Raw genomic sequence first — 14,786 nt, forward strand, 5'->3', positions numbered from 1 at the left:
CCCCTCTCTGGCCTATCACCCTCACCTTAACCTTCTTCCACCTATCGCATTTCCAACGCCCCTCCCCCAAGTCCCTCCTCCCTACCTTTTATCTTAGCCTGCTTGGCACACCCTCCTCATTCCTGAAGAAGGGCTTATGCCCAAAACGTCGATTCTCCTGCTCCTTTGATGCTGCCTGACCTGCTGCGCTTTTCCAGCAACACATTTTTCAGCTCTGATCTCCAGCATCTGGAATCCTCACTTTCTCCTCAGTGCTAAGATCACCTTGTTGATGCAGAAGCTGCCGGGAACCCAAACTTCCCTCCAATGCTGCTGCCAGAACGAGTCCACAGTGGACCCATTCGAGTCTGCGCTGGGCTCACTCGCTGACAATACTGTTTGGGTCGCCATGATTGAGGTCTTCAACAAAAGGTAAGTAAAATAAAAGAAAAAAAAAGAGGAAGGAAAGTCAAAAAGGAGTAAAGAAACAAAAAAGAAAGTGGACAGGATGGACGAGCCTGGACTCAGAAGCCCTTCTTCTTCTTGCCGCTCTTTGTTGGCATCTTCTTGATGATTTTCTTTGTGCCCTTCCTGGAGATTTGCTGCAGGGAGGGAACATGGAATGTCCACTGGAACACTTGAGACCTTACACAACAGATGGTCACAACAGGGTTCAAATACATTATCTCTTCACCTTCAAATATTAATTTGAATTAGCAAGCTTCCTTTGAGAGTTTTGTCCGATTTTACAAGGCTTCTTTAAAGGGCCATTAATTGTAAATTTTATTTCATTTGGTTTCATTTTTTTGTTCATTCACAGGATTTATTATCCATCCAAAACATATTGCTGTGCTTCTGAAGTAACATGTAAGTCAGATGGGTAAGATGGCAGATTCCCTCCAACAATCAACAATGATTTCATGGTCATCATTAGATTCTTACTTTTGCAATTATTTATTTAGTCCTTTATCTTCAATCTCCAGAACTGATCTTACACACAACTGAACATTTTTTTTCCTATCACAAAATCATCTGTGATATTTTCTTCCATCTATGAACCACCACATTTATTTTTATTGGGTTAAAATTCCACCGGCTGTTATAGCAGGATTTGAAATCAAGTCCCCAGAACATTACTGGAGACTCTTGATGACTAGGTCACTGTCTTCCCTATTAGAGTCATAGAGATGTACATCACAGAAACAGACCCTACGGTCCAACTTGTCCATGCCGACCAGATATCCCAACCCAATCTAGTCCCACCTGCCAGCACGTGGCCCATATCCCTCCAAACCCTTCCTGTTCATATATCCATCCAGCTGCCTTTTAAATGTTGCAATTGAACTAGCCTCCACACTTCCTCTGGCAGCTCGTTCCATACATGTACCACCCTCTGCATGAAAAAGATGCCCCATAGCTCTCTTTTATATCTTTTCCTTCTCACCCTAAACCTATGCCTCTAGTTGTGGACTCCCTCACCCCAGGGAAAAGACTTTGCCTATTTATCCTATCTATGCCCCTCATGATTTTATAAACCACTATAAGGTCACCGCTCAGCCTCCGATGTTCCAGGGAAAACAGCCCTAGCCTATCCAACCTCTCCCATTAGCTCAAATCCTCCAACCCTGGCAACATCCTTGTAAATCTTTTCTGAACTCTTTCAAGTTTCACAACATCTTTCCGATAGGAAGGAGACCAGAATTGCACACAATATTCCAACAATGGCCTAACCAATGTCCTGTACAGCTGCAACATGACCTCCCAACTCCTGTACGCAATACTCTGACCAATAAAGGAAAACATACCAAACGCCTTCTTCACTCTGCTATCTATCTGCGACTCCGCTTTCAAGGAACTATGAACCTGCACTCCAAGGTCTCTTTGTTCAGCAACACTCCCGAGGACCATACCATTAAGTGTATAAGTCCTGCTAATATTTGCTTTCCCAAAATGCACCTTACATTTATCTAAATTAAACTCCATCTGCCACTTGTCAGCCCATTGGCCCATCTGATCAAGATCCTGTTGTATTCTGAGGTAACCTTCTTCACTGTCATCTGCAAACTTACTAACTGTACCTCTTATGCTCACATCCACATCATTTATTTAAATGATGAAAAGTACTGGATCCAGCACTGATCCTTGTGGATCTCCACTGGTCACAGGCCTCCAGTCTGAAAAACAACCCTCCACCACCACCCTCTGTCTTCATTTAAGATTCTGGATTCATTTAAGAAAGAGTTGGATAGAGCTCTCAAAGATAGAGGTATCAAGGGTTATGGAGATAAGGCAGGAAGAGGATACTGATTAGGAATGATCAGCCATGATCATAATTGAATGGCGGTGCAGGCTCGAAGGGCTGAATGGCCTACCCCTGCACCTATTGTCTATTGTCTTCAACCTTGAAGCCAGTTCTGTATTCAAATGGCTAGTTCTCCCTGTATTCCATGAGATTTAACCTTGCTAATCAGTCTCCCATGGGGAACCTTGTCAAACGCCTTACAGAAGTCCATATAGATCACATCTACCACTCTGCCCTCAGCAATCCTCTTTGTTACTTCTTCAAAAAACTCAATCAAGTTTGCGAGAGATGATTTCCCACGCACAAAGCCATGTTGACTACCCCTAATCAGTTCTTGCCTTTCCAAATACATGTGCAGCCTGTCCCTCAGGATTCCCTCATTTGTTCAATAAGTTCTAAATAGTGTAAAGAGGAGCTGACCCATTAACAGGTCCAGGCGGTTGCCTGTTGCCATGGTTGTTATACCCAATGGTTTGCCTCTCTTCCATGCATATGTGTCTGCCTCTCCCTGGAGAGAGAGCACGAGATATTCACTGATTTACTTAAGGCCTTCTGCCACGGGTGGGCACCATTGGGAGCAGGAGTCCTTAATCACCTCCCAAAACCAAATTTAAGGTTAAAGTTTGTAAGTTTATGATTTTACCTTTGCTGCATTGTTTTAATGAGCTGTAACTTTTAAAATTCATTTTAATTTCTTTAATTAGTATTTAAAGTCATATAAAGAGGGACTGGAGAGCTCTTGGGGTACAATGTTAATATTCCTACCTCTGAGCCAGGAGGCCCAGGTTCAGGTCCCACATGCTCCAGAGGTGTGAAATAATTTCTCCAAACAGGTTGATTTAAAAAAAACTTATAAAGGTGGATTGTTGGGATATTGGGGTTGTTAGAAGGTAAAAGGTACAAAGCTGCATTCTATGAATAAATGAACTATGAAAAAAAAGTATGCCATTTTAGCTGGGAGTCACCAGGTTCTGGGGTCTGGTGTAGGCCAGACTGGGTATGAAAACTAGATTTCCTTCCCCAAAGGATATCAGTGAACCAGATGGTCTTTTACAACAAAAGGAAAGATAGGAATTAGATTACTAAGATGAGTATTCAATTCTAGCTTACTTCATTGATTATTTTAGTTTAATTTCCACCAGCTATAGTGGTGGGATTTGAACCCATATTCTCAACACATTACATTTAGAATCCTTTAAAAATGGTAACCTCTGGTTCTTGACCTCTCTGTCAATGGGAACATTTCTCCCAATCTACTTCGTCTAGATCCCTTGTGATATTGAACGCCTTGATTGAATCTCCTTGTAACTTTCTCTTCTGCACAGAAAAACAGCCCCAGCTTCTGTAGTATATCCACATCGCTGAACCCTCTTATCCCTGAACCACTCCATAAATTTTTCTGCACTCTATTCAATGTCTTCACATCCTCCCTAAAGTATGGTGCCCAAATTTGACTCAGCACTCCAATTCCAGGCCAAACTCTTGTTTGATAAAGGTTTATTATGATCCATTGGCTTTTGAACTCTTTAACTCTGAGAATAAAGGCTGGCCACAATATTAAAGAAGCAAATACAGTATATAGTCATTTAACTGCATCTAATACATGGAATACACATTGAACCAATTCTAATGTAATTCAGATGAGATTCCTGTTACAGGCTATGAAAGAAGACACAGTATGTTATGAGATTTGGCTAGCTATAGAAATATAAAAACTCATCTTCTTTAGAAGTGAGAGAGCACTATTGAATGATGTGTTAAATCCTGAATATTATTTTAAAATAAGGCAAGAACAATAATATTGAATGAGAAGTAAATTCAAATTGAGACCGTCCTCTTGCAAAGTATAAGAAATGTCAGGAGTAATCTGTCAAACCATGGAGCAGGAGCCCACAGTAGGATGCCAGGTAGAATGGTAATTTATTCATTCACAGGATGGGGGCATCACTGGTTAACTGGAGGGCAGCTAAAAGTCAACCACATTGATTGTGGTCTGGAGTCACATATACCATGGACCAGACCGGATGAGAACAACAGATTTCTTTCCCTAAAGGGCATTCGTAAACCAGATAGGTTTTTACAACAATTGTCATCCAGATTTTTAAAATTGAATTCAAATTCCAATATCTGTCATGGTGGGGTTCAAACGTAAGTCCACAGAACATTACCTGGGTATTGGATTAATAGTACAGGTATAATTAAATGAGAACATCGCCTCCCCTTGATGGTCTTGAATGAGACTTTCTTGTGTTTTCCTTTTTCTTCTTAATCTCAAAGGCCTGAGCAATTTGCTGCGGATGAAATGGTGAGTCAGTTGGACAAGCCATGTATCAATTTTTCGGTCACCAAAACTTCCAATAATGACCTACTCTGTTCCTTTATGTGGAATCAGCCAACATTCAGTAGCATCTTATAGCAACATGTAATACACGTTATATCCAGAACAGCCCCAGTTCCAGGTGGGAATCATCAAGGGGAACATCAGAAACAACTATATTCATTAGTTGCATGTTTTCCCCAAAGCTTCCATTTATCTCCCACTAAAGTTGGCCATCAGGGGTTTACTTAAGATTACACATGAGATATATATGGGACAGTGCTGGCGAAACCAGCATTTGTCACCCATCCCTAATTGACCTTGAATGTGTTGCTTGGGCTATTTCAGAGGCCAGTTGAGTGTCAGCGCTATTGCTGTGGGTCTGGAGTCACATGTGGGCCAGATTAGGTAAGGATGGCAGATTTCCTACCCTGTAGGACATCAGTGAATCATTTGGGGTTTTTATGTCAACTGATGATAGTTGTCATGACTGAGATTAGCTTTGTATTCCAGATTTATTATTTCAGTTCATATTCCACCAGCTGACATTCTCTACAGCATTAGTCAGCGCCACTCAAGCCTCAGTCATCTTTCCTCATGTAAATCTAACTCTTCCATTATAACCCTTTATTTCCCTTCCCCTCTGCCTGTCTTGCTTCCCATTAAATGCATCCTGTACTGGCTGAAGTAACCATGAAGGCCCTGGCTTCTCTATCTCACCCCTCACCTGAGGTGTGGTGACTTTCAGGTTAAATTCGCCACTTTCGTTATCTGTCTTTAAAGGGAGAGCAGCCCAGTGTTCAGCAGGACTGTGGCAACTAAGCATTTACTTTGTTTGCCCGAATTACTTCGTGTGTACGTTTCCCCATTCCCACTATTCTTTGGGTGCAAAGATTTGTCTGAATTCCCGCTTGGATTTCAAGGAAGCTAATTGAAATTGATGACCTCTATTTATGCTCTTCTCTACAAATGGAAGCATTCTCTCTATGTCCATTTGACCAAAGTTTTAATTTCAATAGTTTTAAAGATCTTTACTGGGTCAGACCTCAAGCCTTCAGGGGAAAAGGGGGCCAGTCAATCCGTCATTTCCAGATATGTGACACCCCTAGTATCATCCCTGCAGATCCTCCCTGCTGCCTCCCCAGTGCCTCTCAAACACCTCTGGTTGCACCTGTTGTCAGCACCATAAGGTGGTGTTCAGACAGGGACTGAGAGCTAAGCTATACAGCAATGGGATTGTGGAGGGAATTTGTGATTAGCAGAGATGGGTTGGAAGAGGAGAATGGTTGTTGTGGGGAGAGGCCAGCTAGATGGCTCTGTTGCAGTGGTGTGATGGCCATTTTCATTGGCTATCTTTGCATTGGTGGTACTCCCCAATCCCTTTTACAAAGATCTCGACCTGAACTGGCTGCACATCCTTTGCCAAATGTGATCTAATCAAAGTTTGATGCAGGTTTGTAATAATCCCAGGTTTCAATCGTGTTCCTCTGGAAATAAATCTTAATTGCTTGGTTTGCTTCGCTGAGATCCTTTTTGAACTTTTAGCACCAAGGAAACCTGCAGCCTGAAGTATAACAATGTATGATAATTGGGGAATGAATACTGGGCACGTCCACAGCCACTCCCTTTTTGCACTCTGTTAAAAAGCATGTGGTTGAATGTGATTGCTGAACAAAATCATTTCAGAGCTAATGTAAAAATGGGAGAATACATTGATGTAGCAATCTCAGGATATCTCTGAGTACTCTGTGGATTGATGGGAAATGCAACAGCCAGTTCTCTCACAGTCAGACCCCTCAAACACCAATGTGACAATCTATCCTGAGGCAATGTTGGTTGAGGACCAAATGGTGTCCAGAACACAAGGAGATCTTCCCTGCTGTTCAACCTCATGGCCCTGAGTTTAACATCTAAACCAAGGAACAGCGCCTCCAGCATTGCAGCACTCCCTCAGAAATGGCACTAAAGCAGCAGGCTTGACTAAGGTTTGGAATGAAGAAGGTTTCCTGAAGAAGGGCTTATGCCCGAAACGTCGATTCTCCTGCTCCTTGAATGTTGCCTGACCTGCTGCACTTTTCCAGCAACACATTTTTCAGCTCTGATCTCCAGCATCTGCAGTCCTCACTTTCTCCTAAGGTTTGGAATGCGCAGGTCTTTGCGACCCAGAGAGATACCATCCAACTGAGACAAATTTGAGCTAGCAAAAAGAAGATCGTCGCCTGTACTCAACTTCACTGAATCTTTAGGTATTAAAAGGCAGATGCTTCTCTTTTTCTTCCTTTGTCTCCTCTCCTGCATTAGTAATTAAGAGGTCTGAGACAGGGCTTGACTTCATTTGGTCTGCAATAACCTAACCTCCACACTCAGTGAATAAGGAATGAATAGAACGGCATTAATATTCACCAGCTCTCTGCATATCTGAGCCTCTAAAGACAGGTATTGACTCCTTCGAATATTAAAGGTCAACAAGCAGGGCCAGAATCTTTTGCATAATTACGCGTGTGAGAGACTAATAAATTAGGGCTGGGTTGAAAGTAATTTTTCAATTTATCCACCTTATTTTTCACGATGGCAAGACTTACAATTCAAGGGGAACCTGTTTTGGAAAGCAGCCACACTTTGTTACCTGCCTGTCATGTGATCGATTTCATCCACTGTCATGTGATCAATTAATCTGCTGTCATGCTGCAGAATGGATTGCATTTGAACTGCCAGTTGAGAGCTCATGTAAGAAGTCTTAAGAGAGCTAGACAGAATAAGAATGAAACGGGAATTCATGATACAAAAACACAATACTGCAGATGCTGGTGATCTGAAATTAAATCAGAAACTGCTGGAGAAACTTAGCAGGTCTGGAAACCTCTGTGGAGAGAGATAGTGTTCATGTTTCAAGTCTGAATTGATTCTTCCTCTTTCAGGCCTCCTGTAGATCTGCACAGGTCAAACAGTGGATAGAAACTAGGAACAGGAGTAGGCCGTTGAGCTCTTAAAATCTGTTTGCAATTCCATATGATAACGTTGATCGTCCAACTCAGTACCCTGTTCCCGTTTCCTTCACATACCTCTTGATCCTTTTAGCCCTGGAAGTATAACTAACTCCTTGAAAACACTAAATGTTTTGGTCTCAACTGCTTCTGTGGCAGAGAATTCCATGGGCTCACCTGTCTGGGTGAAGAGATTTATCCTCATCTCAGTTCTAGATGGCCTATTCCAAATCCTTTGACTATGAGCCCTGGTTCTGGATTTGCCAATCATCAGGACTAATCTTCCTGTGTTGATCCTGTCTGGTCGTGTTAGAACTTGATAAGTTTCTATGAGATTCTCCCTCATTCTTCTAAACTCTAGAGAACATATCCCGTAACTGATCCAGTCTCTCTTCATACATCAGTCCTACCAACACAGAAATCCCCATTCGAGGAATCATTCTAGCTGATCAATATTTCAGTATCATATTCCAACTTTTTTCCCATACCTCTTGATGCCTTTAAAACCTAAACATTTATCTATGTCATCCTTGAATATATTCAGTGACTTGACCTCCACGGCCTTCTGTAGTAGACAATTCCGCAGGTTCACTACCCTGAGTAAAGAAAGGTTTCCTTATCTCAGTTCTAAATGGTCCATCCTGTAACCTGAGTCTGTGTCCCCTGGTTCTACACTCCCCAACAGGGGAAACATCATAGAAACATAGATGTACAAATAAAAGCAAAATATTGGGGATGCTGGAAATGTGAAATAAAACAGAAAATGCCAGAGAAACTCAGCAGATCTGGGAGCATTTGTGGAGAGAGAAACCGAGTTGATGTTTTAAGTCTAGTATGACTCTTCTTCAGAGGGTTAGAATTAGAAGGGTTTGGATTAGAGTGGTGCTGAAAAAGCACAGCAGGTCAGGCAGCATCCGATGAGCAGGAAAATCGACGTTTCGGGCAAAAGCCCTTCTTCAGGAATGTTAGTGAGCTATACAAAGTTCACATTGTAGGAGATTGGGATTGCATCTACATTAGGAAGCATTGATCGATAAACCTCTCTATCTCTGTAGCCTCCTCCAGCTCCAAACCGTCGAAGATATCTCCATTTCTCTGATGCATCCCTAATTCAGATTGTTCCACCATCAGCAATCATACCATCTGCTGCCTGAATCCCAAACTCTGGAATTAACTTTCTCAACCCTATCCTCCTCTCCAACAAGCTCCTCAATGAATAAACTATCGGTCATCTCTTTATTTCATGTTTTGTGGCTCAAAGATTTGGTTTGTTAGTGTTTTATTTATGTGAAGCACTTTGTGACTTTGAGGGTATGATAGATACAGCAGTTAATATTGTTGCTCAGTCCCAGTTCCTTGATGATCACAATCTTAAGCAACACCCTTGATTAACCTGGTTTGTATTTGTGCCCACTTTCCCTCCTGCTTAGGTGGAACTGACGGGTAGCAGCATCTTTGATTACATTCACCCTGGGGATCATGTGGAGGTGGCAGAGCAGTTGGGACTGAAACTACCAAGCGGCCGAGGGCACAGCTCGCAAACCTCCAATGAGGACGGGGCAAGCTCAACATCTTCCTCCTCACTGGCTGAGACACCTGAGTCAGGTAAGGCAGGTAAGGGAAAATTGTCAATAGATGCACAAGGGTGGGGAGGGGGTAAAGGGAGTTCCAGAATGTTTACCCAGCGACACTGAAGCCTGTCCACAATTGACAAGAGTGTAATGGAATACTCCTGACTTGCCAAGATAAGCGCAGTTTCAATAACACTCAAGATCCTCAACTGTGGCTAGAATCCCTACAGTGTGGAAATAGGCCCTTTGACCCAACAAGCCCACACCAACCCTTGCAAGAGTAACCCACCTAGACCCATTCCTGTACCCTATTATCCAATATTTACCCCTGACTAATGCACCTAACCTACACATCCCTGAACACTCTAGGCAATTTAGCATGGCCAATTCACCTAACCTGCACATCTTTGGATTGTGGAATGAAACCAGAGCACCCGGAGGAAACCCACGCGGACAGGGGAGAATGTGCAAACTAACTCAGACAGTTGCCCGAGGCCGGAATCGAACCTGGGTCCCTGGCACTGTGAGGCAGCAGTGCAAACTACTGAGCCTAGGACAAAGCAGCTGCTTGATTGGCACCCCATCCATTCATTCTACACATTCATTCTCTTCAGTACAGACGCAGAGCAGCAGCATGTACTATACATAAGATGCAACTCTTCGAGGCTCCTTCGACAGCTTCTTCCAAAACAACTAACATTTAAAAGGTCAAGGGCAACCGATACATGGGAAGACCACTACCTGCAAGTTCCCCTCCAAAACACTAACCATTATGACTTCGAAATACATTGCCATTCCTTCATTGTCACTGGATCAAATTCCTAAAACCCCCTCCTCTGGCTGTACATACATCCCATGGCAGATCAAGAAGGCAGCTCACCAACATCCTCTCAAATATAGTCAATATGGTCAATAAATACTTCCTTTACCAGTGATCCCCACATCCTTGGGCCCAATATTGGAATGAAGGATGAGGAGTTCCTTCTTTGAAAGAAACAACAACAATGTGAGAGAAAAAAATCCTCTTCACAGTGGAATACACTGCCTGAGAGTGTGGTGGGGGCAGCTCAATCAAGGATTTCAGAAGGGAAGCTGAATAAGAAAAATGTGCAGGACTATGGGGAGAATGACAGCAAGGTAATTGCCCATTCAGAGATATGATGGGCCAAATGGCCTGTTTCAATGCGGCAAGAATTCTGTGATCCTGTGGAGGACCAACCATGACATGGATCATAAACATACAGGAGACCCTTGAAGGTTTTATTACTTGACTTTAAAAGACTGAAAAGGGTGAAGGATGACAGAGTAGAGACCTGTCATCCTTCACCCTTCATAAGCCCTTCTTCAGGAATGAGGAAAGTGTGAGGAAAGTCAGTCCTGAAGAAGGGCTTATGCCCGAAACGTCGATTCTCCTGTTCCCTGGATGCTGCCTGACCTGCTGCGCTGTTCCAGCAACACATTTTCAGCTCTGATCTCCAGCATCTGCAGACCTCACTTTCTCCACCTGTAAAATTATGGCAGGATTCAACAGTGTTGGCATAGAGAAGATATTGTGGTGAAGACCATAGTTGGTGGCCATAACAAAAAGATAGTTGGTAAGAAATCTAGTAGGGAATTTAGAAGAATTTATCCAGAGAAAGAAGTGACTGTGGGACTTACCAATGTAAGGAAGGTCCATGAACACACAAGGGAGAAGGCAATGGAAAGATAAGCTGATGGGGTGAAATGATGGGAGGTGATACCTGAAGGATTGTGTGCAGTTTTGGTCTCATTATGTAGGGAAGGATGTTCTGGCGATAGAGGGAGAGCAGCAAAGATTTACCAGACTGATTCCAGGACTGACATAAAGCGAGACCAGATTGTTTAGGGCTATATTCATTGGAGATTAGAAGAATGAGGAGGGGATCTCACATAAACTTATAATAGTCTAACAGGACTAGACAGGGTAAATACAGACAGGATATTCCTTACAACTGGGGAATCCAGAACCAGAAGTCACAGTCTAAGGATATGGGTTTTGCCATTTAGGATTGAGATGAGGAGAAATTTCTTCATCCAGAGTGGTGAATCTGTGGAATTCCCTGCCACAGAAAGTGGTTGAGGTCAAAATATTAAATGTTTTCAAGATGGTGTTAGGTGTAGTTCTTAGAGCTAAATGATCAAAGAGTAAGGGAGAAAGTCAGAGCAGGGGACTGAGTTGGATGATCAGCCAAGATCATATTGAATGATGGAGGAGGATCGAAGGGGCTGAAAGGCCTCCTCCTTCCCCAACTTCCTCTGTTAAATGGATAATCTGTTATTTTTGTTGTTGATTGAGATATAAATATTGGTCTGGACACCCAGAGAGAAAACTTAAAAATTACTCTCTACATTCTTCTAAAACCACTTGATGGGGCAGATGGAGCGTCAGTTTAATGCCTTACCTGACACAGAGTACCTCCAATAGTGGAGCAATTTCTCAGTACGGCACTGGAGATCTTTGTACTAAAGCTCTAGAGTGGGATTTGAACCTGGAACCTTGTGACTTAGAGGCAAGAGTGCAACCAACTGAACTAAGACTGACAATAGGTGTCAAAAAGACAAAGAAGGAATAAAGTAGCTGCAAAATTGAAAGAGTTTCCACTTCAACAGAGATTTTAAATAATAGGCAACATCTTACTTTTGAGAGGCACTTTCTAATCTAAAATACTTTCCAAAAGCTCCAAAATCTCACTTAGGCTGAGGGCATTGAAAGTGTTAAGGACTTCACTGTTTCAGAAGAAAATGTATTTCCCTGCAAGGATCAGGGTCTCAGAAGCTGAGTTAGATAGACAGGCTCAAGCATGGTGTGCATTCCTCCTAACCACCATGCAGAATGTCAGGGAATTAATTGACTATGATCTGAAGCGAAGCACATAAAGGCAGAGGTCAACCTCCTGTGTTTAATGGAAAAAAATGCTCCTGTACAACATGATGAAGGATCGTCGTCTCATTCCATATGAGTTCCATTTTCCCACTAAAACAACATCCTATATCATCCCAGGGAGCGATCCAAATGCAGATTGATATTAAAATTCTGTCTAGGCTGTGGCACTCCTGGTGAAGTCCAGATATTGGAGTTCCAGAGAAGATTGTACATTTTATGGGAACAGGAAGAGCAGAGTTTTCTCAAGTCTGCTCCACCATTCAATAAGGTAAAGACTGGTCTGCTTCTTAACTCTGTTTAGGCACTTTGGTTCCAAAAATAGTGCCCCATCTAACAAAAAAATGTCCAAACCTCAGTTTCAAAATATCCGATTACTCCCCAGACTCTGAAATTGCAGGGATGTGGAGTGAGACCATAGGTATAGGAGTAGAATTAGGCCATTCAGCCCATCAGGTCTGTTCCATCATTTGATCATGGCTAATAGAGTCATAGTCTTACAGCACAGAAACAGACCTTTGGTCCAACTTGTCCATGTTGATCAGGTTTCCTAAACTGAGTAAGTCCCATTTGCCTGCATTTGGCCTATATCCTTCTAAACCTTTCCTATTCATGTACCTCTCCAAATGTCTTTGAAATGCTGTAATTGTACTAATCTCTACCACTTCCTCTGACAGTTCATTTTACATATGAACTATCTTCTGTGTGAAAAGGTTGTCCTCAGGTCCCTTTTAAATCTTTCCCCTCTCGCCTTAAAACTTAGCCTTCTAGTTTTGGACTCACTTACTCTGGGGAAAAGACCTCAGCTATTCACTTTATCTATGTCTCTCATGCTTTTGTAAACCTCTGCAAGGTCACACCTCAGCCTCCTACATTCCAAGGAAAAATGTCCCAGCCTCTCCCTATAATTCAAACCCTCCAGGACTGGCAATATCTTTTTACATCTACTCTGTACTCTTTCCAGTTTAATAACATCCTCCTTCCTATAGCAGGACAACCAGACTGTTCACAGTACTCCAAAAGTGGCCTCATCAGTGTCTTGTACAGCTGCAACTTGACATCTCAACTCCTGTACTCAGTGCTCTGACCAATGAAGGCAAACATGCCAAATGACTTCTTTACCACCCTGCCTCCTTGTGATACCACTTTCAAGGAACTATAAACCTGCACCTCGAGATCTCTCAGTTCAACAACAAATAGCCCCATTTACCACTCCTTAGTCCATTGGCCCAACTGATTAAGATCTCATTGTACTCTTAGATAACCTTCTTCACTGTCCATTATCCTACCAATTTTGGTGTCATCCACAAACTTACTAACCATGTCTCCTAAACTCACTTCCAAATAATTTAAATGACAAACAACAGTGGACCCAGCACTGATTCGTGTGGCACACCGCTAGTCACAGGCCTCCAATCCAAACAACAGCTCTCTACCATCACCCTCTATCTTCTACCATCCAGCTAATTTTGTATTGAATTAGCTAGCTGTCCCTGGATCCCATGTGATTGAACCTTACTAACCATTCTACCACGTGGAATCTTGTTGGAGGCCTTGCAAAAGTCAATGTAGACAGCATCTACAACTCTGCTTTCATCTATCTTCTTGGTCATCCCTTCAAAAGACTCAATCAAGTCTGAGACATGATTTCCCAGCACAAAATCGAACTGACTGTCCCTAATTAGCCCTTGTCTTTCCAAATGCATGTAAATCCTGTCTCTCAGAATCCCCTCCAATAACTTGCACTCCATTGATGTCAGGTTTACTGATCTAAAGTTTCCTGGCTTTTTCTTGCAGCCTTTCTTATATACTGGCACAACATTAGCCACTCTCCAGTCTTCCTGGCACCTCACCTGTGTCAGTTTGTGATCCAAATGTCACTGCTAGGGCCTAGCAATTTCTTCCCTAGCTTCCCACAATATCCTGGGATACACCTGATCAGGTTCTGGATCAGTGGTGCTGGAAGAGCACAGCAATTCAGGCAGCATTCGAGGACAGGCAAAATCAACGTTTCGGGCAAAAGCCCCGAAACGTCGATTTTGCCTGTCCTCGGATGCTGCCTGAATTGCTGTGCTCTTCCAGCACCACTGATCCAGAATCTGGTTTCCAGCATCTGCAGTCATTGTTTTTACCTCTTTACACCTGATCAGGTGCCAGGAACTTTTCTATGTTTATGTGTTTTAAGACCTCCTCTTCTGTAATGTAGACTCTTTTCAAATCATCACAATTTACTTATCCAAGTTCCATAGCTTCCATACCTTTGTCCACAGCAAATACTGACCCAAAATATTTGTTCAATATCTCACCCACCTCCACACATAGACAGCTTCTTTGATCATAAGGGGCCCTTTTTCTCTTCCTAGTTACTCAACCCCATTCCCCTGCTTTCTTCCCATAACTCTTGATCCCCTTACCACGCTCAAATACACTCAATGACTTGACCTCCACAACCCTCTGTGACAGTGAGAAATTCCTCCTCATCTCAGTTCTAAAGGTTTGTCTGTTCACTCTGAGGCTGTACCTTCTGGTCTTACTCTTTCCTACTAGTTGGAGCATTGTCTCCACGTCCATTCTATCAAGGCCTCTCAGTATTCTGTAAGTTTCAATCAAATCCGCCCTCATCCTCAAAACTTAATTGAGTATAGACTCAGTGTCCTCAACCACGGTGGCACAGTGTTTAGCACTGCTGCCTCACAGCGCCAGAGACCCGGGTTCAATTCCCGCCTCAGGC

At 42.8% G+C, this 14,786-nt stretch overlaps 1 protein-coding gene across 5 annotated transcripts in view; it reads left to right on the plus strand.

Moving 5' to 3' along the window:
- LOC122542817 (neuronal PAS domain-containing protein 3-like) overlaps positions 1 to 14,786 on the plus strand; it is a 433,604-nt gene that overhangs the window by 363,672 nt on the left and 55,146 nt on the right. For 4 of the 5 annotated variants that reach the window (XM_043680887.1, XM_043680884.1, XM_043680889.1 and 1 more), the window contains one exon: positions 9,013 to 9,196. In XM_043680887.1, coding sequence (XP_043536822.1) covers positions 9,013 to 9,196 — 184 coding nt within the window. The remainder of the gene's footprint in view (positions 1 to 9,012; positions 9,197 to 14,786) is intronic. The other variant, XM_043680886.1, reaches the window with a different exon arrangement.

This window comes from Chiloscyllium plagiosum, chromosome 41 (genome assembly GCF_004010195.1).
Source record: "Chiloscyllium plagiosum isolate BGI_BamShark_2017 chromosome 41, ASM401019v2, whole genome shotgun sequence".
NCBI lineage: Eukaryota > Metazoa > Chordata > Chondrichthyes > Orectolobiformes > Hemiscylliidae > Chiloscyllium > Chiloscyllium plagiosum.